Source organism: Chaetodon auriga, chromosome 17 (genome assembly GCF_051107435.1).
Source record: "Chaetodon auriga isolate fChaAug3 chromosome 17, fChaAug3.hap1, whole genome shotgun sequence".
Taxonomy (NCBI): domain Eukaryota; kingdom Metazoa; phylum Chordata; class Actinopteri; order Chaetodontiformes; family Chaetodontidae; genus Chaetodon; species Chaetodon auriga.
In genome coordinates, this window is record NC_135090.1 from 5,642,351 (window position 1) to 5,666,069 (window position 23,719).

A 23,719-nucleotide genomic window follows, 5' to 3' on the forward strand; every position below is an offset into this window, starting at 1 on the left:
AAGACACCATGACAGTGAGCCAAATGGAATTCAGCCATCGTGAGTTTTATTATTTATACCTGTGGCTTTCCTCCGTGACATGTCAAAATGTCTTTCCTGATAAAAGCCGGTTGAATGAATTATTTTACACTGCATACATAGTGAAGTAATATTTTACTCTGGAGAACTGTAAAGAGACCAAATGAAACAACAAAGCTTTAAAAATCAGCTGCCAATACTGATTAAAGCATCATTTTCCTTCACATGTTGATCATGATATACCTGATTAAGAGCTAAAAGGTTAAAAAAGTTTTTAGTTATACAGTCTTTACAGCTTCGAATGGCTTCCATTGTGTAAATATTAGTTAGTTATAGCTTTGAATATCAGGCAAGTCAACAGCTTTTCTGAGGAACCACTGCAATTAAAGAGAACAAGGCACACTGAGTTGTATCATTTAGATGAGAAAATGTCATACATGATATAGGAGAAATGGTAAAAATAAAGATACCTTCCAAATGATTGTGAGAAGACATGCTTCCTTCATTCTTTGCAAGAGGAAAGCAGGAAAGTGAGGTCAAAGGGCAAAGTTCTCCCATGGGGGGTCTTGTCAATGACAACTGCTGTTTCTTTTTTGGGGGTATCAGGTTTCTTAGTTGGTCAGTTAAATTTCTTAGATTGATTGAGCTCTGAGTCAGCGGTTCCCCAGCTGGCCTGCTGTATATTGCTGAGTAAGTACTGCTGACACTTTGGATGGTCCCAAGTCAATAACATCCACTAATATAATGTTGTTCAATTTATATCATACAGGGAGTCCAAGGGGACGCAGGAATTCCTGGATTGCCTGGACCAAAAGGTGTCACTGTGAGTATAATCTGAATGCGTGACTGGTTAAGATCTGACATGGTAGATAATAAATTCATTTTACAAATTGTGATTTTTTTTTTGTTGTTGTTGTTGTAGGGTGAATCAGGTGGAAAAGGTGAAAAAGGAAATTCAGGAACCAGGGTAAGTAATACTCCAGCAGTTCCTTTGAAGGCTTGAATCATGAAGGCAGATGTGACACATCCTCACAGTTCACACAGACTTACACAGGAGCTGCTTGAGTTCAGCAGCTTGCTCAAGAGTACTTCTGCAAAACCGCAGTTGCTGAGAGACAAGAGAGAGTTACTCAATTACTTTCCATGTTTTCCCAGCGTGTCCTGAGGTACAAACCACGATGTTAGATTGCACCTGTACAGAGCAGAGTTCATACTGCGGATCCTGACGACAGGGTTAACTTCTGAGAGACACCATTCTTCTCAGAGGAACTGAGAACTGAGGGGCGTGATTGAGTAAACAGATGTGGCTTCCTTGATTCACTCTCCACACTTCCTGTCTGGGATTCTGTGGGGGCGTTTGGCTAGAATGCAGCTCATTCAGGCCTACTAAAAGCTTTGTTGATGTCTGAAGTTTCCTCTCAGTTGCTAACACCTTCCTCCTTTTGCCATCACGATGAAGTTGGATTGTCAGACTGCTAATAAATAAGCAAAATGTTGTCTCTCAGCATCACAATGGGCTCTGAATTCAAGTGAAGCTGTCAAGATGTTTTGCATGATTTCAGTGACACTACATGTGATAGATTGAGCTACAATAGGCCATAAGAAACAGTTATTGCAGTTACTTTTGTTTCATGTCAACTTGCAAAGCACTTTAACAAGGAGGGATCTGTGTAACGTAGTAAACACAGAATCACACTGATTACTTTACCATATGGCATGAGGATGTGGAGCAGGTTCTAGGTATACTGAAGTTTCATTCATATATACTGGTGCCAGGTTTAGAGCTGTCTGTCAGCCAGTCAGTCAGTCAGTCAGTCAGTAAGCAATTTCCTGTAGGTGAAAACTGGAAAACTACTTGCCTCAGTAAAGTGATAAAGGGAATAGGTGGTATAGACGAGGCTCCTGGGGTTGACGTCAGGGATGTGTTCTGGGTTTCACAGCACTGTCCACTGCTTTGATATCTGCTCTCTATTAGCCATGGTAGCAGCATGGCTCTAGGGATGGTAATGCAGGGCAGTCGGTCTACCATTGTGGTCCTGACAAAAATACAACCTCCCCTGGATGGATGGCCAGATATAAATGGTGCCCAGATGATGACTCCTCAGGACTTTGGTGATCTGCTGACTTTATAATCTAGCACCACCACAAGTCGAAGCTTTCACATATCCTTTGAGATAGCTTCACATAATATGTGAAGCTATGTTAACAGCGTGTACATGCTGTTAACATGTTACCATTTTCATTGTGAGCATGTTAGCATTTAGCTCAAATCACCGTTGTCATGGATGTTTTAAGGAGTTCACTGTGTCTCAGTACAGCTTCACAGAGCCACTAGCTTGGCTGTTGACTCAAGTCGTTTCTTGCCTGGCAGCTATCGCTACACTTGCACACAGTTTTTATTACTTTATAGATCACTTTAATTCAATCTATGGGTACAAAAACTGGTATTTAATTACATGACATGGCCAGAATTAATATTTCAGCCTTTCATTGTCTTTGACAGTTAGCAACTTATTTTAAAGTGACTTTCTTGCTCCCATTTTCATTTTAGGGCGAGCCAGGTTTGGATGGATTACCTGGCAAACCTGGTGTTCCTGGGAAAGATGTAAGTCATGATCTTCACTTAAAAATCCTGCATTTACAAACAGACCGCAGATATTAATCTGTGACAGATTTGGTGAGTCATCTTTGTGCTGATGAAACTTTTGTTTAAAACTGATTAGGGTTTGAGAGGACTGGTCGGTACACCCGGGCCCAGCGGAATTAAGGGCGACAAGGTATGACCCCTCACTCCTGTGCTGTATGCAAAACACTGCTCACTTGATTAGAAGCAATTCAAATAGGATATTGCTGTAAGCACAATGTTACGGAGCTGCGCTGATATAAATCATTTCAAAGAGGTATCATCATTTTCCCAAGCTACTGTCTGCACTCTCCAGACATTCCTCCGTCTCCTCTGTGCACCATCAAAGTCAGCCCACTCATTTGTCTGAGAAAATAAAATGCAGAGTTCATTTGTCTGACTGTAATTACTGACTTTGATGATTCTTCCAGCGGTGCACAGATGCTTATACCACACCCATATGCATGCACAGGGACACACGCATACACACATATGGACAAAGAATTTCCACAGTGCTTTACTCACAAGATTCACTTTTCCTTTAGGCCTACAATAAGTACACTCTTTAACACACATCATCTCATAAATTATAGTCGTTGCCGTATCATTACCATAATGCCCGAGGTGCTTTACCCTGAAAGTCTCTTGATTCTAATGATGGGGTTTTCATCCTTGTGTGCTAACATCACAGGGGGAGAGAGGCCTTCCCGGATTACCTGGGGATGTGGTAAGTACCAAAAGTAGACCAAAAGGACAGAAGAAGACTTATATTCTTAGGGATTACAGGCTTGTTTAGTGATGAAGAGCAGTGGAGTGATGGAGTTAGACAGATGAACAGCAAACATACAATTAAAGTTTATGTTGTACTTTTCATCTGTGATCAGTTATGCATTTTTATGAAGATCATTTTAAACAAGCCAGGCAGCATAATGATGAAGAAGACTGACCTACTGACCTTGTTCTTTAACGGAGAGCACATGTTTAGACAAAGGAAGCTAAACAATTAGTCGATTCTCTGATTAATGAGAAATAATGTGGCCACCCACAACCGATTAATCATTTCAGTCATTTTCAAGAAAAGATTACAAATTTTTTCTGGTCACAGAAGTAATTTGACAGGAGAAGCAACATTATCTTTTCCACATGAAGCCACAGAGGGTTTTTGATAGCAAATGTTTTGAAACACACACACACACACACACACACACACACACACACACACACACACACACACAAACAGGAAAAAACAATTTGTCTTTTTTTTTTTTCAGGTTCAACAAGAAGGCTTACGGGGTGAAAAGGTGAGTAACTGCTCAATAATTAAATAGTGTAGTCTGTCTCAGTAAATACACATGTAAAGACTACCTCATGGTAGTAATGATATGAGTATAGTATTGTATGGTATAATTAACTACTAGATATTAGGAAAAGAATTGGGTTTCATTTTTTTTTATTAATGCAGTGTTAATCCAGTCAGGAAAACAACACAAAAACTACACAACTATGGACCCCATAGTGCTTTATGTCTTTTTAAAAAATTGGTCTCTATGTGTACAAACTGTATGATTTCATGGATTTGTTACCTGAATATTTTCAACAGAACAGTGTAAACTAACTATAATAATTTATAACTAACTAACTATAACATATATACATATATACACTCATATATGCGTATATACTCATTAATGTGTTTGACCTGTTTTAGGGAGATGCTGGACCTCCTGGGCCTCCAGGGCCTGTTGGCCCCCCAGGGCCTGCGGTAAGGAACGCGATTTATTACTTCCTGTTTCCATGTTTCCTCTTAGCTGCTTTTTAGCTTTTGATATTTTTAAACACCTGTCCAGATGTAACGCTGAGCATTTCATGAAAAGCTGAACATTTCATTCCTCAGGGTCCTCCGGGGCAACTGGGTCTACCTGGGGAACCTGGAGAGTTTGGCCAGAGGGTAAGACTCTCATTTTGATCTGAACATTTCATCTCTGCATTTCTTCATCACTTCAGCACTGAGACCCTAAACTGTACCAGGAGATTCTCAACAAAGCTGTTATGTTGTAAACATTTCTCAGAAACAAAACATTTCTGGAGGTAGAATGAATCTTAAGGCTGCTATATAATTGGAAAAAAGGGGTTCAGGTTTGCTAATTGGCTGCTTGATTGGCAAAGAAAATCTTAAGTGGCAATCCATCATTCTTCCTTTTTATTTATGAACCTGGCATTCATGATTTAGGGTAATACAGAAAACTGAACTTTGACGGAACCATTAATTTATAATTTTGTATGGAAAATTACATCAGGGACTTCAGCCTCTCAGGCAGTACTTCTCCACCTGCATACAAATCACTCCATCTTGGATGGCAGACATTCACACCAACAATGGCCCTATCTACCTACCACAACCTAGGTGATGTATTGAGCTATGCTGAGTTTAGGGTTAGGATGTAGTTGCTGTGGAGTTTAGCGATTTGTTGATCCTAGTAGACACTGACAGGACAGTCTGCCTGGAAGACTTCATTTCAGGCAAGAAATATCTTTCTCACTAGATTTTAGCCTCCTCCTCTCTTACCTCTTGCCTTTTCTATGGAAGACCACAAAGCACACATCAGGTGATGATGTTAAATGAAAAGTTTCTTTCATTATTTCATGATCACAGCATGCAACCTGGTCTCCTGGAAATTACATTTATATACTTCCAAACTGCAAGAGAAAATAAGTTTTGAGAGAAACGTGATGTTTCTGGATCATATATTTTTTTTTCAAAACATAATAAGTAAACATTATTAATGAATGACTTCATTGACTTCAAAGATAAAAACTGAAACCAGTTCATCATAACAGACTTTTTGTGAGCATGAGAAACCAAGCCTCAGTTTGCTTAAATTGCAAAACAATAATTTTGTGTGACAATGAGAAAAATACATCAGAGATATTTTCATGCATGGTGTCTTGGAAATACTATGCTTTTCACTGCTTTTACTCTGTCATTAGCTATGCAGAAAAACTGTATACAGAGTTTTGACTAAAATGAGATTATTATGCCCCCAGAGAAGCTCTTCTCGAACAAACCTTTAAAATACAGTAATTGGGCGTTTATACTGTATTCCCATAACTGTATTTATCATGATCCACTGGGATCATCTAATGAAGAAAACTGATCATTTTTTCTTCATGCTAATGATTATGTGTTTATGGAATTACACTGAGCAAAAATAGAAATGCACACAAAAGGCTTATTTCTCTAAAATTTTGTTCACAGTTTTTTTAAAATATGTGTTTGGGTGCACCAAGATGAGCAACTTGATGTGGAATATCAAGTTGCTCATTAAACAGCATGATTATTATACAGGTGTACCTTGGGCTGGTGACATGAAAGGCCACTCTAAAATCTGCAGTTTTATCACACAACAACACTACAGATGTCACACGTTTTAAGGCAGCATGCAGTTGTCATGCTGACTGTCGAGCAGAGCTGTCGCCCAATGTTTATTTCAGTACCACAAGCCGTCTGCAATGTCGTTTCCAAGAGTTTGGAAGTACCTTCAACCGGACTCACAGTCGCAGATCACTTGTAATCACGGCAGCCCAGGACCTCTACATCTGGCTTCTTCACCTGCAAGACAATCTGAGACCAGCCTCCCAAACAGCTGATGCAGCAGTCTGCACAGAGGCTGCACAGTCAGAATCTCAGGAAAGCTCATTTGCGTGTTTGTTGTCCTCGCCGGGATCTTGACTTGACTGCAGTTCGTTGTAACTGACTCGAGTGGCCGAGTACTTGCCTTCAATGGTGTCTGGCACTTTGGAGGAGTGTTCTCTTCACGGATGAATCCCAGTTTTCACTGTACTGGGCAGGTGGCAGACAGTGTGTATGGCATCGTGTGGGTGAGCGGTTTGGTTATATCCATGTTGTGAGCGGACAGCCCCATGTGGCAGTAGGATTATGGTATGGGCACCGTGACAAGACCCTGAGGCCCATTGTAATGCCGTTCATCCACCGCCATCACCACTTATTGCAACATGATAATGCACCCCCATGTTGCAAGGATCTGTACACAATTCCTGGAAGCTGAAAACATCCCAGTTCTTGCATGGCCTCCACATGTCTGGGATGCTCTGGACTGACATGTATGACAGTGTGTTCCATTTCCTTCCAATATCCAGCAACACACAGCCATTAAAGAGGGGTGAGCCAACAATTCACAGGCCAAAATCAACAACCTGATCAACTCTGCGAAGGAGATGTGTTGCACTGCATGAGACAAATGGTGGTCGCAGCAGATACTGTAATGCATATCTGTCTCAGTGCCTCATAAATGTCTTTTTGAAGATAAAACTGCACATTTTAGACTTTTATTATGACCAAGGCACACCTGTGCAATATTGCAGCATCTTGGTATGCCACACCTGTCAGGTGGAAGGATTTACTTGGCAAAGGAGAGGTGCTCACGAACGTGGATTTAATCAAATTTGTGGACAACATTAGTGGGAAAGAAGTCTGTTGTGTTCACAGAGAAAGCTTAGATCTTTTATTTGAAGTGGGAACAAAAACAGAAACGTTGCGTTTATATATCTGTTTAGTCGATCTACCAGAACTGCCCCTTGTCTCTCGTGTTCTTTTCCTGCTGTCTCACTCCACACTGGTCCCATCACACAGCAGTGTGTAATTAAAACAGACACAGTGGTTCTACATAATTTGTTCTTCCAAAACATTAACAAAGATAGTGACCTCCATTCCCCTCCTCTACAGAGAGCAATTAACTTCTCATCAGCAATATGTTGGAATCAACATTTGCAGCTGCTCAGTTGGGCAGCAGCGGCACAGCAAACCTCCTCTGGCCAGCAATGAAAGACTTTTCTACCACCAGAATGCACTTTGTCCACAGCCAGACAAGCTTCTCTGAGATTGAGGGATTTATAGTTAACATGAATAAAGCGATCACATGAGTTCAGATTCCATATCCAGAAAATCTCCCTCTGGGCAGCTTTGCTTTTATTTTCTGATATTATTGGAGGTCCCGCTGAAGCGTGTTTACAGCTCTGTGTGATGCTTTCCAAGTGAATCCTAAAAGAAACAGACAGATGGTGAGGCACTTGACCTATTTTCCCCCAGCTTTAGGGTTGTTATACCTCAGCTGAAGATGCACAGGGAGGAGGGGGTGAAGGTAGGCAGAGAGCTGTGATAATAGGGTGGTCGCCACTATTGCCAGTGCTGATAGGAGTGTGCTATATGGTTGAATTGGTATAGATTGAGCCTCTCACCTCCCTCGGAGCAAAGCTCGCATCGGTGGTGTGTGTCACCACTGCAGAGGCCTGTGTGTTCACCACTACCCTGATATGACAGCTGAGAGCAGCCTGGGCTGGAATATGAAGAGTCTTATAGGCCTGCAGAGGACAGCATCAACAAACACAAAGAAAAATAAGACAAAAAAAGAATTAAGGAGAAAATGCCAGGACTTTCCTGTGGACGGTCGTATGTGACGGTATTGTGGAATATATGTGTTCTTTTAACTTAACATTTGAAATAGTTTGTTGAAGGAAATTAGCTTTATTTTGACATGGGTCCATAGTTCTATATGTCTATATGTCATATGTTATCTTCAGAATTCAATACAGCTTAGGAAAACACATGCAAAAGAACAAAAAATGACCAATTTGACAACGCATACTCATCAGAAATGGTGCAAGTAGTGCAGATGACCACAGAACTGTTGCCAGGGGGACATTTAAAAGTGTTGAACATGCCCAGATACGGTTGCCATGTGTTTGTAAATGCTATGCAGTCTATTTTCATGTGTTTTCTTGAGCTGCAGTGTGTTGAGCACTCAGGACTATCATATGTCCGTCTGGTATTAATTACTATATCGAAATCAACGGAATCAAATAATTTAGAATGTTTTTCTTCACCAAACCAATCACAGTCATGAATTGCTGCTGCTCTCTTAAGCTCATTTGTGAGCTTCGGCTGGAGTTTTACTTCTTTTCCTCACTGTTCTGGATCCAGCTGCTGCCCCACTTAGTTATGTGGAATAACTGACTCAATTACCAAGACGTTGGTTCATTAGAATGGATATTTTCCAATTACAGACAACAGCTAGGAAAACAATCTGTAAGTAAATTCATTTTTAGCTTCAGCTGCAGCTGTGGCATAATCCTTTTTTATGTTAAAACACATGTGAAAGATGTCTGTGTTAACATAGACTCATGGTGTTCCAGACACTAAAGGTTTTGTGAGATATCAAAGCAAGATGAGCCTGATATCTCTCTGTCTCTAGGGCCAGGTCTCACATGCATACTTAAGTTTGATTGACACCTTCTGGGCCAATCATTTGGGGAAACAGTCAGTAGATCTCAGATCTCTGGATTACCTTGACAGCTCACAGTAATTCAGATACTGCTCTCATTCACAACAGACAAATTTCATCTGTAAATGTGTAAATACCTTCATAAAGTCAAAATATTTGCAAAAAATAACATATAAATGAAAGTAGAGAGACTTTAAGAATGTTTCCGTAGTGTCTGCAGCCCTGGAAACAGTCGTCCTTTTTGAATGTGTTTACGTTTAATTTTTCATTTAATTTCACTGTTGTCCTTCAGGGAAAGAAAGGTGAGAGTGGATTGCCTGGAGTGGACGGCCTTCCTGGACCCCCTGTAAGAACAATTCCATTTCATATTTCAATTTCACACATACTGGTAATACACTTGTTTAAAATAACCTTTTTTTATGTACAGCTACGGCTGGTGCTTGTTCTTGCACCTGAATGACCTCTCAAGGAGAAATGAGGAGAATTAATTTGGTATTTTAATTGTGTGGGTTGCTCAATATTTGATGTGACCCACAAAGCACAAAATTACTGCTCTCTCAAAGGTGTCTTCACTGTGTGTTTTAATAGAGGGGAAATAAACAGTCTAGATTAAAACCAACAGGTTATGTCAATTAATTTTCCAAATGACTCCCTGGAGCAAAATAGAAATGCACCTGTCTTCAAGTGGTATGCAAGGTTGAAAGAGCTGTAAATAGTGCTTTAATACCTCCCTCTAGTGGCTGCTCAGTGGTACTAACTAATACTGTCCTTTAGAGGTCAGTATGAAAAGAAATTCTTGGGGAAGTTTGTTTTATTTGGCAAGAGGATAATCCAAATATGTTTCTTATTGGCACAATGTTTCTGTTATTTTTTCCCAAAAGATAAAGAGACCTTCAAAACCCCACATTATATGAATGCAATTCTGAATTGATCCAGTGAAAAACATTGTCACTGATGTTACTTTTTTATTTTGCAGGGTCCTCAGGGTTCACCTGGGCCACCAGGAAACCAAGGACACACAGGACCTCCTGTAAGTGACCAGACACACCAATCAGGACACTGTTTCTTAAATATCACAATTTCTTTTGCCAAAGAATACATTTCTGTCACAGGATGAACAGCATGTTAACGTGTTCTTTCTTTCTGAAGGGTCTGCCTGGTGAAATAGGATTTTCTGGCAAACCTGGAGAGCCTGGAAAGCCTGTGAGTCGGCTTTTTATTCTAAAACAGAAGCATCATTTGTTTTCGATGGTACTTTCAGTTATTGGTGTTTGATCTCTGTCGTTTCTCTGCTCACGTCACTAAATGTCAACCTTTTGTCACTGATCTTCAAAGGGTCTTCCTGGTAAAGACGGTCTGGATGGCCTTCCTGGGAATGACGGTACCATGGTTAGTATGACCTTTAGAATAATGTTCTTGTTTTTGCTTCTGTTGCCTTCCCATACATAGTGAAAATCTTTACACTTTAAAGCTGCACCATTCAAAACCTTTATATAAACAATGACTCTAATGACTAAACGTAATGTGAAAGGGACCACTTATAATGATGAAGAAACAGAGAATTATTACTCACTCTGCAGTTCTGCTCAGTTCTACTGACATTCTTTGTGTCTTTTAGCTCATTGTTTTGGTTTTATGGTCTGCAACTTTAACATAAACATGTAAGCTAAGAATTTTGCTGGGAAACTAAATGTGAAGCTAGCAATTGCTAGTCTGGTTAGAAGCTGAATCTCTGTTTTTTGAGGGATTCATGTATGATTCAAGTCAGACAAAACTGGGTCAGGTTAAAAATCAAGTTTAAGAAAAATGTTTTTCGAAGAAACATAGCTTGTTTCAAATATAGATATTTAATTGACACAATGAATTGACGGTGGAGGCTCAAATGAGTTGTGGTGTGTTTACCTTTACTACATTCAGTATCTGGCAAATACGGGTTTTTGAAAGTATGAAAACGAAATCTTGTGTCTCTGAAGGGGCCCAGGGGAGAGCGTGGAACAGATGGTTTTCCTGGCAAGCCTGGACCTAAGGTACTGTGACTTAATCGTACCCAGGAACACACTGGACACGACTGAAGACATATGCAGCTTATGAGATAGCAAGTGTATTTTCCATATGCAAATCTGACATTTTAATGGCCGTGTGTCGTCTCCCCAGGGTGACGATGGGCCTCCCGGACCAAGAGGACCTCCAGGGGAGAGAGTGAGTTCACAGCTGTTGATTTTTTTTTAGTTTATGATATTTTGTAGGATAATGAAGCATAGTTATTCATGTCATATGTATGTTTTTTTTGTGACAGGGAGAATCTGGTTCCCCCGGACAGCCAGGTGCTGATGGAGCCAGAGGAGACAGGGGTGTTCCGGTAGGTGGGACTATGCTTCTTAAAGCTTTTAATCAAGCATCAGCAAGAGTAAATTCATTCACAATAGTACCAATATCTACAACTGTGCATGGGGAGACATCCTTTTGAGTCCACTCTTATATTATAATGCAACAGAAATAATTTCTGGTAAAATAAACTAGTAAAATGAACCTCCTGGGATAACCTCAAGGACTGGTGGGTGTCCCCAGATGCCACTTTGAGGCTCACCACTCTTGACTTCCTACTTCTACTTAAAAAAAAGTCCCCATTTGTCTGTATTAATGTCCATACATGGTCTGAGGTCTGTAGATTTTTTTTTTAATTTTGTTTTTGGCGTCTCTTTCATAGGGAGAAAGAGGACAGGATGGACCACTTGGGCCAAAAGGTGAAAAGGGCGACAAGGTAAATAAGAAATATAAGAAAATCTGTTTCATATGCTGTACAAGTATATGAGGTAAAAATGTCAAGCATTTTCAAAAAGAAATGCTGAATTCTCCCTGCGTATCCGACTGTGTTACGCCTGATACAGTTATCCTCTTCGTAATGGCCACTCTGCATTAGCTGTAATAAGGTCATTAGTATGCAGACAATGTGAATATCGTCTCTCGCCTCAGGGTGAAGTGGGAGCTCGGGGACCGCCTGGCGCTCCAGGAAATGTAAGTAAAATTTCTGCTGTTTCTAGTTTGCATGTTAACATACTGTACAGTCACAGTCAGCCACTGGATCACGTAACCATGATGGAGCCCGTGGGGCTAGTGATACTGCTACACAGTGCCACAGGTAAATTATTATCTCCTGTCTGTTTTTTTCTTTACAGGTTGCAAATGTCATCCCTGAGCCTGGTGAACCTGTAAGTAGGCTACTTTTGTTACACACACAAACTCTGCTATAAACTCATTGGAATTTTAGAGATGGCTTTTTCTGTTTTTAGTTGATGATTTAAAGGACGATGTTTGGTTTTCTGAATGTTCTTCTGTTCTCACCTACTTCTTCTTATTCAGTAAAACTCCTCATTTTATTGCTTGTCCTTGCCTCTAGGGAAAACCTGGAGAGAAGGGAGAGAAGGGGGATCAAGGCAAGCCAGGAGAAATGGTGAGTTCTTCCTCTCCTTCCTTTGTTGTCTTATCTTCTTCCTCTTAACATTACCAAAGTACATCTAGCAATACACAGAGGAGTCCACTAGATGTCAGTAGAGATTCAACAGTGAGGCACTCCTGCTGCAACATGGCAGATCAGGGGACTTGATTTGCTTGGCTCAGTAAATTAAAATACAAGAGAGAGTAATACACTGGCCTGATTTCAGTTTATAGGTGTACAGTAAATTACATGGACCAGAATAGAGTGCAGAATATATTAGTGTATTAAGATCGAAGTGGGCCTGGAGGCAGTGCTAAAATCTTTATCTGCACAAACACATTATGAACAATAATTAAAACACACACTTCAAAACGCAGGTATATATTTTCATTATCTTTGACTTTCTCAAGCACCCTGTGAAGATGATTGATCGCAGATTATTGTAGTACTTGTTCATGCATGGATGTCGTTATTATCCTCAACCTTCATTGCACAGCCCTCATTAATTTCATGTCTTTGTCATGTGGAACACCTTATTAGTGCTTACAGCAGTAGTCTTTTATGAAAAGCCTCAAATAATAATTTTGACAAGAATATATGAATCCTTGCATAATGTTGGCTCGTTGATCTACGCTATTAAACCTCAAGTTAATGTGTTTTCTCTGAAGGGTCAAAGAGGGTTACCTGGTGAACAAGGCTTTAAGGGACCACCTGGACCAGCGGTAAGACGCTAGTGATCCTCTGCCTCCCAGCCAGCGTGCTGTAGAGCCATTTGAAGTGGAAAGTGACCAATTTGCTATTTTTATTCCAGGGTCCAAAGGGTGACGCTGGAGTGACAGGGGAGACAGGACGTGTTGGTGACCCTGTAAGTTGTCTGACTTCATGTAATACACCTTTCTTACACCAAATGGGAAGGCGTAGTGGACTGTGCCAACTATAACGGCTGATGTGTTTCTCCCAGGGTCCACCTGGCATCGCTGGTCCTCAGGGTCCTCGTGGATTGCCGGGCAATGTGGTAGGTATTAAACTTTGAAATGAATTTAAGATGCAAATCGTTGATCCCTGCTTGCATTTCCTGTGAGAATCTATGAACAAGACAGATGTGCGTGTAATATAAACTACAGCCAGTGATGACAAATCCCTTCAGTGTGGAACTACTACTTCTCTGTCTTCTAGGGAATACCAGGCATCATTGGGCCTCCTGGTCCAGCTGGGCAGAGAGGAGACAAGGTCGGTCACCCATTTTTAAAAAGCTATGGGTATATTTGTTTGGGCGTTATTTTGAAAGTATTCAGACTATGTTCAGAATGGTTTTGGCAGTGCAGAGTGAAAGACTGCAGAGAGGAGTGACCTTGTATGTCCTCCATTATTGTTTCAGCACAGAAGTCTTTGAATTCATTTTCATCCTGCAGCAGCAGCTACATGTGGCAGTGAAGTTTCACAATAGCAATTCAGAACACTTTATGATTGGAACATTTGTGGCTTTTTCATTTTTTTAAATTTTCTCTTTTTCCCAAACGTTGCTGCAGGGACATTCTTTTAAATGTGTGATTTGTTCCCACCATGTCATTAGTGTTCCTTCACCAAAGTAGAACAACTAGAGGCTGATCAGAGTGCATCAATTCACAGGATGTTTTCAGTGGGTGTGATGATGTGGTCATAAAGAAGTCACCTCCAATCACCATGCACATGTAACACAGAGAACAGCATTTTAATTAGCTTCAAATTTGCCATGAAAACTGCAGTGTTGATGTCCAACATTGTTCTGAACAATAAAGGAGTATTTTTAAGGACCTCATGATGTACCTGTTGTAGCCTGGAGAGACAACAAAGTTCTTTCAACGTTGTAACATTTATTTTAGGGTGATCCAGGTAAACCAGGGCAAGCGGGTCCTGCAGGCCCACCCGGAGATCCTGGTGTGACTGGACCTCCTGGACCACCAGGGAAGGGAAAAGACGGGCAAAGTGTAAGACATATTTTATCTGTCACACTATACTTAAAACTTGAGTATACCTCAGACATACTGTGTATGTAAGTTATATGGTATTCAGACATTTAAAGAGAAACAGTCAGCAACTTAAAAGGAAATTGTTCTATTAAATATTAACCATATTTTTGGTCATTTTAGTCATTATTCACCTTGTGATGTTTTTGATTCACTTCTACCATTTGATTTAAAGGGGCAGATTCACTGTTTTCAACCATAATCTGGATATATAAATGTTGTTTCCTATTATTCATAATGAGAAACGACTTCAGTGATAGCTTTAATTCTGAGCTGGCAGCAGCTGTGCTCTTAGCTGAGTGACATATTTAAAATCGATGTTGCTGTAGCTGCAACATTCAATCAAATGAAAATATTCTGAACATCTTAATGTTCTGCCTCACCTGACTGGCCCACTGACTGAAGGTCAGTGGGGATTTAAGACATGTCACAAGTAAATGTTTTAAAAGGAAAATTATTATAAGCAGTGCTGTGTATGATTATAAGTCCAGGAAACAATATTTTGATAGTACTGTAGAAATACGTGCTCATGAGTTCACTTTCCATTCATCCCTCTTGTATTCCACGTGCTCTGCTTGTAAGCAGCTCTATGTCTATAATACATGTTGAACCACAACACAATATGAGCGGCTGGATGAGAAGAAAACGAGCCTGAGTAGGCACATTTTGCACTGCAGCTCAACATGTTTCTCCATCATTTTTCACCCCAGACATGTGGCCGTCCTGCTGACGGGGCATGAGCAAACAGGAAAGACATTGTTAACACATATCACGTTAAAGCAACAAGGGAGCACAACAGATTTGGCTCACAGCAGCTCTGTTTTTTACAGCTGCCAGGTGCGGCCCCGAGGCCTCGCTACAGTTTTCATGCACCAATCGCAACACACACACACACACACACACACACACACTTTCTACTCTAAATGACTTATTCAAAAGAGGTTTAATTCCAGTGTTTGAGTTGCAAGAAATATGACTGATGTCAATTGTGGTATTGCAGGGAGAACCAGGACCACAGGGAATTCAAGGACCCCCGGGGGAAAAGGTAATCTAATTTTAGAAGTTTGCAAAAAAAGAAGTGTACAGGTGTGTGTGTGTGTGTGTGTATGTGTGTGTGTAAGCTTCATAGGTTGCCTGAGGTGAGCTTTTTTTTTATCATGCACAGGTGCTCTTTTGTTGATGTGAAAAACTTTGCTTTCTGGCACGGATAAGAAAAACAATTCATTTTTGTTGAAAGGAGCAAAAGCAATTTCTATGTCCAGCGCACTGTGACCATTGCTCTGATTATGAGCGTCTCTTTGCTGTGAAGAGCTTGATGTCGAGGGCGAGGAGACAGGCCGGACAGGGGCATTTGCTGGATTTATGGTGTCAAATCGCTCACCCTCATCACCGATACGTTTTCTCGTCTGAGTACCAAAATGTCAACTGCAGATTGCATTTTTTTCCCCAACGCAGATTAAAAACAGAGTGGTATTTTTGGGATCAGCAGGCATCGCTGAATGTGACAGTTTCTGTGCCAAGCGAGACTCTCTGCCAAACATTACGACTGAACTGACATTATCTGAGAGGCAGGTCAAGTTAACTTTTTTTTTTCCCTATCAGGGCCAAACAGGGCTACAAGGAGAACCAGGGTTACCAGGGGACAGGGGTCCTGCAGGAGAAGGCAGAGTGGGACCACCGGTATGAGCATCAAACCCTGCGAGTGTTACATCATCTTCCACCAGTGAAATTATTTACACATTTTGAATATGCCATATTTCTTTATTTTGTAGGGGCCTCCAGGAAAAAATGGGGAACCTGGATCTGCGGTAAATATTTTCTAAAGATAAATATTGAATATGTTTATATCTATAAAAAATGTCTTCCTCTAATATCTGTTTTTTCCTGGTTCCAGGGCTTGAGGGGTCCACCAGGAGTTGCTGGTCCTCAGGGCCCAGCAGGACATAATGTGAGTCCAAAAGTGAATAAATACATAACGAGATAAACGGATGTACATGTCTAATTGCTTTGTGAGCCATGAATCCAGCATTACAGAGACTAAAAGTGACTGTTAGATCTGCTTGGCTTGATTGTGGGACAAAAAGTAACATAGTGAAGGAAAAGTTTGTATGGACTTAGCAGTTTTAACCTCTCAATTAGTTATTTTCTAGAACATCATTGTTACTTGATACATTTTATCCACATATGATTATTTATTCTTGTTTATTTTTTTGATTTATTGCTTTATATGGAAATGGTAATTCCTTGTCTTTGCTCCACATGCAGGGTTTGCCAGGAAGGCCAGGAGAGAAGGGATCACCAGGGGAGCCTGTAAGTAAAGAACAAGGCAGGGAACAACCAGCACTGTATTATGATATAGACAGCATTCATTTCACCTTATGTTCAATATGTGCAAGGCGAGAATACTCTTGCGCTAATAAACATAAACTTTCTCCGTGTACACATATGATGCAGCTTTTTTCCCTTTTTATCTGCAAAGTTAAAATCTAAACCTCCAAGACCTGACTCAACCAATACACCATCGATACAGTGCAAAGTTTTTCACCATTTCGTAGATGTTTTAATTCCAAGGACCTTCTTTTTTGACTTGCTGGATTAAATAGATTCAATGGACAACACATACACTCATGTTCAAAAGTATGCAGACACGTGCTCTCTTGAGTCTAGGGCTGGTTTTCCCATGTTGACTGGCCTGCACTGAGGTTTGACCTCAATCCCCCCCCCACACACACACACCTTTGGGATGAACTGGAACACCGACTGTGAGCCAGACCTCATCATTCAGCATCAGTGTTGGACCTCCCTACTGCTCTTGTGGCTGAATGGGAGCAAATGCAGCAGAGTGCAGGCTGTTATAGCAGCACAGTGATGTCCAGTGTGTCAGAATGAAATGTTCAGCCTTTGCATAAAGGTGTCAACATACTTTTGACCATGCACTGAATGCATGAGCGCATTTTTGGAATGGCCTATGTTGCCCACTGAATAGACCCCCCTTCACATACCCTGATTCACTGTCTTTCAGGGAAAGGCGGCAGACCTCTCTGACCTAAATCTGAAGGTAAGGTGCATTTCCACCACTTTTCAATGACAAAAAACTTGATGCCTGGATTCACTTTATCATCTCTGCCACCTTTTAGGATGTTTGCTCAGACTGCCCTGCAGGTCCACCTGGACCACCTGGTCTCCCAGGAGTCCCAGGGGACAAAGGACACCTGGGACCTCCAGGGAAAGATGGTCAAGATGGTTTCCAAGTAAGACACAGTTATTAATATTCAACCATCATAACCTCACTTCTCCTGTGAAGACTATTATGATACCTGTGCTCATCTTTAAAGGAGTGTTATAAAGTGTGTGCCTCCACTGTATTAGCCTTAAGTGAGGCATGAGGTCCTCGCTGCATGTTTGTCATCATCAATCACAGTTGGTGTGATGGATGGAGAGGCTCTGTCTGCATCATTAGCTCGGCCTCCTCTGGGGGCAGCAGTGAACGATAAGGACCTGGTGACGATGCTCTGCACTATCTGCCTGGACAGAGACTGATGCTCTGCCACTGTCATTACAGGGCCCACCAGGACCAGCCGGACCTCAAGGGCCCCCTGGAGCTGACGGTGGAAAGGCAAGTTTGCGCAGTAACTGCCCCCTTATGGTTCCCAAAGGTCCTGATGCAAATTAATTGCTTTTGTCAACATTTTTTTTTTTTTTTTTGACCACACAAGGTTCAGTTAATTGGGTGAGAAGTTGAGTATCAAAACATCACTCGACAAAAGTATTGAGTCCTATTTTAAATAGCGATATGGCTACTGTCACATCCTCCTCTTCTGTGAACATTTTGAGGTTCTATTTTCTGTTGAGAAAGAGTTTATCAGATGGATCCTTTCCTCTCGAAATCTAACATTTCATATGGTCTTTCTTTTTCATCACAGGGTGTTAAAGGTGATCGAGGACCTCCCGGAGGCCCTGGAGACAAAGGAGACAAGGTATATTTGTTGTTTATGAGTCATGAGTCACACACTTATCCTTGAAGAAATGTTGGTTACAATATTGTCTGGTATGAACCACATAATTATATTAGAATCACTTTCTTCTATATTAACAGGGTCACCCAGGACCCCCTGGCCATCCAGGCACTCCTGGCTTGATGGGTTCACCTGTAAGTTATAATTTTGGACTTATTTTGGCCATTTTTTCATTTGATGCATCTGTAACGATGTAACAACTTATGCTTTGTGTAAACGGGGCTTTTTTCATTTTTATTTTTTAGGGGGGATTTCATCTCACAATCAGGCTTTCTATTTCTGTTGACCTCCACTGACACTGTCTCTTTCCCCTTCAGGGTAACGATGGACAGCCCGGCCTTGTTGGCCCCCCAGGGCCCCCTGGAGAAAAGGTCAGACTGCACTCCATGTACTTTTCCCTCAGAAAACTTATTACCCATGTGTCATTATTGTACAAACCTCTTCCCTGTAGCATGTAGGTCAGCCAGCCTGTGTGGTAATAGTGGCCATTAATCATTTCTTTTCCTTTGCTGATGGTGACCTGTTTGTGTTGTTTGTTTTCACTAGGGCAAAGAAGGTCTCAAAGGAATCCAGGGACCACCAGGTCTTCCTGGCTTGATCGTAAGAATACTGATTTGATGCACAGAATCACGAATACACATTGTCGCAGCAGTGTATTATACACGTAAATGACTTTACAGTTACAGATGCTAAATGATCAATTATTTATCTGCAGGGTCAGCCTGGAAAAATGGGGAAAGATGGCAGGCCAGGTGAAACAGGGGAACCCGTAAGTAGATGTTTACTTTGTCAGTGATCCAAATAGTAAATGACATATTGTTTGTTTTTAGAAAAAAATGATAGTGTGGCCAGGCAATGACGCTATAACAACATCTGTTTTAATTTCAGGGCAAGCAAGGTGAACCTGGCCCACCAGGACCCCCTGGGCTCAGGGGACTCCCGGTAAGTAACCCCCTGTGAACAGATCTGGTGGCGGAAGCTCGCCATACAAATTGCTGTGACTGATTCACTGGTGTTTCTCTTCCTGTACAGGGCTTTAAGGGCCACAGAGGAGAACCTGGAGCACCAGGAGCTAAGGTCAGCATGCCACTTTGTGTTTTTCATGTATCTCAGATTTGCATCTAAGAACATAACAATGCCATTTTTTTTCTTCAGCACCATTTCCCTGCCTAATGAGCTTCAGCATCTGCTAGGAGCCACGGTTACTTTCTGTCCGCATACCTACTGCTATAATAACATATGGAGAATAAGGGACATATCATTGGTGGCCTAATAATGTATAACTGTACAAGCTACTATCTGTATGGGTTATTTTTCTTAAAATTTTAAGGAGGGAAATTTCTTACCTTCTTCATGTTGTCAAAATAAATTCTGACCATACGTTCGTACAATTTATCAGAATGCCAAAAAAAAAAAAAAAAACAGCACATAACATAAGGTTAAAAGACAAAAGATTAAAGGACCAGAGGCAACAGTTGTTTTTATTGTCTCCACCAGATGACAATTTTAAAACTGCAACAAAAACAGTCAGATTCTGTTGTCCAAATTGACCACAAGACAAGCAGACAGCACATCAGACTGTACTAATGACAAATTTGGAAGAGCATTCTCTGTATCAGCATTCCTGTACATGAAAACACACTCAACTGCAGTTTAAGAGAAAAGAAAAGTTCAAAACTGGTGAAGGACACTACATTATACATTTGGAAACCTCCTCTGCTCCATAACCACGACTGGAACTGGAGTTCAGGAAATGATACGTAGCCACAGTCGGTTGTTGGCGTGCTGCACGGCGATGTCAAGATATGTCTGGCACTTTACACACACCTTCTCTGAAAGAATCACTGCACCTGCTGCTTTGTTTCTCACACAGCACACACCCTCAGGAGAGGTTTCTGCCAGGGCACCATGACCAATAGCATGGCTCATTACAGACAGCTCTGACCGAGACAAAATGAGGCAGGCAGCCTCTCAGCCCTGCAGCCCGCACCGCCACCCCGACAGCAGACAACTTATTAGAGGAACTCCGATGTGTTCCCATAGACGCACTGAGAATTACCGTCCACTGCTTATAATTACTGTCACTAAATTCTGTGGACAATACAGTTCTATATTATGGAGAGGCAAAACTGACAAAAGGCAGAAAATGTTATCAGATGAGCCAAGAATATAACTATAAGTTATCACACTTCGTTAAATTATTAAAATGGATAAAAAGCACAAGTGTGTTTATGTATGTGCAGGGACTGTGTAGCTTGCAAGCCTACATGAAAACAGTTAGCAGTAAACATACTGAGCAACATGTCAGCAAGCTATCTGGCTGCAGCTAACTTTAATAAAATGACAGTGAGAAGGTAATGTTAATCAACATCACCATATACTGTCAATGTATAAACTAGCAGCAGCTAAAACATATAAGGTGGCAAGCTACTGCTAACACTAGTTAGCCAATTCATAAACACTAGATACTGCTGTCCCCATAACATTTTCGAGCATTAGCCTTGATAGTTGCTGCGATTAGCATCTAGTACGCTGTTTGGAAAGCTTTTCATATAAACCTGATTTCCTAATTCTTTCTAGGCTTTTTTGCTCAGAAATATGATATTCTGCAGCTGTCTATACAAAATGATGCAATACAACTCAGCTGATATGCTGAGCTAAAATGAAAATGTTAAGTAGCCTGCAGTAAGAACATAGATTTTCAGTATGGTAAGAGCAATAATATAGCTTTTAAGCCACTATGTATAGTACCTGGATTTTTCTGATTTTGACAGACAGCAAGGAATGTCACACCAGTTTTCATTTATACCACCACGCTAAAGCCATCAGAACAATCTGAAAGACGCCATAATCAAAAATGTTTATTTTCATATCCATAACTTAGCCATAAAGCAGACAAAGGCTAAATTTGGTTTTATCGTGAAACACTGTCTCTCTGATCCGATTCTGTTTTCTCCAGAGCAATCAAGTAAACCTTACTTTAAATTAGGCCTTTAAGATTTTCTAATTTCATACTTTTTCATGTGCTAAACAGGGAGAAGATGGAAAGCCTGGATCATCTGGGCGGGATGGCAAACCTGGGAAGGAGGTAAGTTCTTACACACACACACACACACACACACATGCACAGACAGGGGGGTCTGAGACAATGCATTAAAGTCCCATGATATATATAAATTCATAAACAAACTCCTTTGTTCCTTTATTCCCTACGTTCTTTGATATGCAGTACCCCATCTTGGCTGAGTCACCCAGTGCTGAAAAAGAGCCAATCCTGAGGCGCCTTGCAGTCCCTGAGAATAATCATTATGTCTAGAACCAGCTTCCATTGATTGATAGAATGCAGATAATACTCTCAAGATTAAAAAAGTTTTGGACAGAAAACAAGACGTCAAGCAGACCACAGAATCTTTATTCATGTCGATTATATTGCAAGAGGTCCAGTAGTAGCAGCTTCCTATTCATATTCATCAAATGACAAACTGAAAACCTCTCACATACACATTTGAAGGCTGCGGCACTCTTGTTCCTCCTCTTGTCTTGTTACTATTAACCAAAAAGTGTTTTTACCTAACTCGTCCTCTGGATGTAGAGCTTGGAGACAGAATGTCCTCTGAAGAAAGAATATTTTCCCACCTACTCGTTCCACAAAAAAGGGTCTTCAGATTGAACTCACTGCTACAGTGGAGGCTGTATTCCAATAAAGCTGGAAATGATCAAGCTTGCAGTTATGCATGCCCTTAAAGATGAAATATGAGTGCATTTTTTTTGTTTTCAGCATCTGTAGGACATAATAAAGCTGTCTATTTTTTGTTTTCACAGGGCTCTATGGGACCTCCCGGCCGAGAAGGACTTAGTGGACCAAGAGGAGAGTCGGTGAGTCATTTTCAGTGACTTGCAGGGCTGTCTGACGCAAAGAGAAGACAGATGCAGCACAGTGTCAAGCAGACAGATAGATATGGACGTAAAGTGGCACTCAAGTCATTTGTCTTGCTGTCCCTCCCCATCAATTTTCTCATTCTATATTTTTTCTTTTGAATCCCAGGGCAAGCCAGGTGAACCGGGGCCATCAGGAAAAGCTGGTCTCCCTGGAACTCCAGTGAGTCATCTGTTCCGACTGTACATAATCTTAAAATTCAATTTGCAGCAGGCTCTTGGATGACTAACAAAGCAAACAAACAATAGAAACAGTGAGTGCTTTACCACACAGCTCAATAAGAATTCTTTGTTTCACGGAATGAATGCATTTAACAGAGAAGTATTAAAATGGATAAGAGGAAGCAAGGAAAATTAAGAAAAAGCAGCATTTTCAGAGCTAATAGAGCAAGCAGTTACTGTATGTGGGAACTGGAGGCAAGAGAAAGATGGCAAGTATTTCTAGAGGAGACGAGCTGTCAGATTATGATGGAGTGGAGTAAATGTTGTCTTGACCGGGCTGGTAACATCACTTTCCCCTGGGTGAGCTGGGATTGCAAGCAGTTGACCTGGCTACTGCCAGTAGAAGAAAAGTGATTGGCAAGTAATATCAGAGCATGTATAACAGGTTAAAGTGGACCACCATCTCCTAGAGGCGCAAGGCCTGTAATTCCCTCAGCGGATTTGTGTGCCATGCAAAGGTTTTAAATTTCACAAGCGTCTATGGACAAATTCTCACGCAGAGTCCCTGGTGGCAAATCATCTGATGATGCAGAATGCAAACAAGGTCATGTAAGGATGCATCAGGGAAAAAAGCTCAGACTCGTCAAGGTCTTTGAGTTAGAGGTGTGAGCCAAGATGAGCATGTCAAGCTGAGTGTGTAAGGATGGGCAGGAACATCGTACATATATTTATGAAGCCCCTTGACAACTAGCATTAACATGATAGATGGAAAATTCCATACAAATTCAAGGGTAAATATCTCCAAATAAAAATGTAGATCTGCTCAGCCTCACCAACTATGAAAGAGGCCATTAATGCCTCATAACAGAGACAAAAAAGTGGCTTGAAAGGAGAACACTGTCCTGTTTATCTTATGTCTTGTACTGCACAGCTGTGTCTAACCGAGCCCATCCTGAAACAGTATGAGGTGATGTTTGAAGTGAAATTCAGATATGTCAAATCAGATTTGTCAAAAAGATGAATTCACATGCAAAAGTTGTTTCAGCCCCTGAAAGCTGTTTTTCCCCAGTGAGCATAGCTCATTATAGGCCAGTCCTTCTGATTGGGTACTTTGGTCTCTGGTTTCCTGGTCTGCTCTAAAGTCACTAACAAAAATGCCCACAAGAGATTCAGTTCAAAACACTCTTGTTATTCTAAACATAAGTGCCCATTCTGTATTTTAT

At 41.0% G+C, this 23,719-nt stretch overlaps 1 protein-coding gene across 1 annotated transcript in view; it reads left to right on the forward strand.

Annotated features, from left to right (window-relative positions):
• col22a1 (collagen, type XXII, alpha 1) overlaps positions 1-23,719 on the forward strand; it is a 50,040-nt gene that overhangs the window by 17,055 nt on the left and 9,266 nt on the right. Inside the window, exons 15-56 of the mRNA XM_076755433.1 lie at positions 788-841; positions 941-985; positions 2,570-2,623; positions 2,742-2,795; positions 3,333-3,368; positions 3,913-3,942; positions 4,350-4,403; positions 4,536-4,589; positions 9,233-9,286; positions 9,917-9,970; positions 10,090-10,143; positions 10,276-10,329; positions 10,914-10,967; positions 11,095-11,139; positions 11,237-11,299; positions 11,648-11,701; positions 11,914-11,955; positions 12,117-12,149; positions 12,338-12,391; positions 13,045-13,098; positions 13,188-13,241; positions 13,338-13,391; positions 13,553-13,606; positions 14,239-14,343; positions 15,383-15,427; positions 15,985-16,062; positions 16,155-16,190; positions 16,277-16,330; positions 16,648-16,692; positions 17,405-17,440; positions 17,520-17,633; positions 17,945-17,998; positions 18,306-18,359; positions 18,479-18,532; positions 18,716-18,769; positions 18,945-18,998; positions 19,114-19,167; positions 19,287-19,340; positions 19,431-19,475; positions 21,433-21,486; positions 22,221-22,274; positions 22,444-22,497. Coding sequence (XP_076611548.1) covers positions 788-841; positions 941-985; positions 2,570-2,623; positions 2,742-2,795; positions 3,333-3,368; positions 3,913-3,942; positions 4,350-4,403; positions 4,536-4,589; positions 9,233-9,286; positions 9,917-9,970; positions 10,090-10,143; positions 10,276-10,329; positions 10,914-10,967; positions 11,095-11,139; positions 11,237-11,299; positions 11,648-11,701; positions 11,914-11,955; positions 12,117-12,149; positions 12,338-12,391; positions 13,045-13,098; positions 13,188-13,241; positions 13,338-13,391; positions 13,553-13,606; positions 14,239-14,343; positions 15,383-15,427; positions 15,985-16,062; positions 16,155-16,190; positions 16,277-16,330; positions 16,648-16,692; positions 17,405-17,440; positions 17,520-17,633; positions 17,945-17,998; positions 18,306-18,359; positions 18,479-18,532; positions 18,716-18,769; positions 18,945-18,998; positions 19,114-19,167; positions 19,287-19,340; positions 19,431-19,475; positions 21,433-21,486; positions 22,221-22,274; positions 22,444-22,497 — 2,256 coding nt within the window. The remainder of the gene's footprint in view (positions 1-787; positions 842-940; positions 986-2,569; positions 2,624-2,741; positions 2,796-3,332; positions 3,369-3,912; positions 3,943-4,349; positions 4,404-4,535; positions 4,590-9,232; positions 9,287-9,916; positions 9,971-10,089; positions 10,144-10,275; positions 10,330-10,913; positions 10,968-11,094; positions 11,140-11,236; positions 11,300-11,647; positions 11,702-11,913; positions 11,956-12,116; positions 12,150-12,337; positions 12,392-13,044; positions 13,099-13,187; positions 13,242-13,337; positions 13,392-13,552; positions 13,607-14,238; positions 14,344-15,382; positions 15,428-15,984; positions 16,063-16,154; positions 16,191-16,276; positions 16,331-16,647; positions 16,693-17,404; positions 17,441-17,519; positions 17,634-17,944; positions 17,999-18,305; positions 18,360-18,478; positions 18,533-18,715; positions 18,770-18,944; positions 18,999-19,113; positions 19,168-19,286; positions 19,341-19,430; positions 19,476-21,432; positions 21,487-22,220; positions 22,275-22,443; positions 22,498-23,719) is intronic.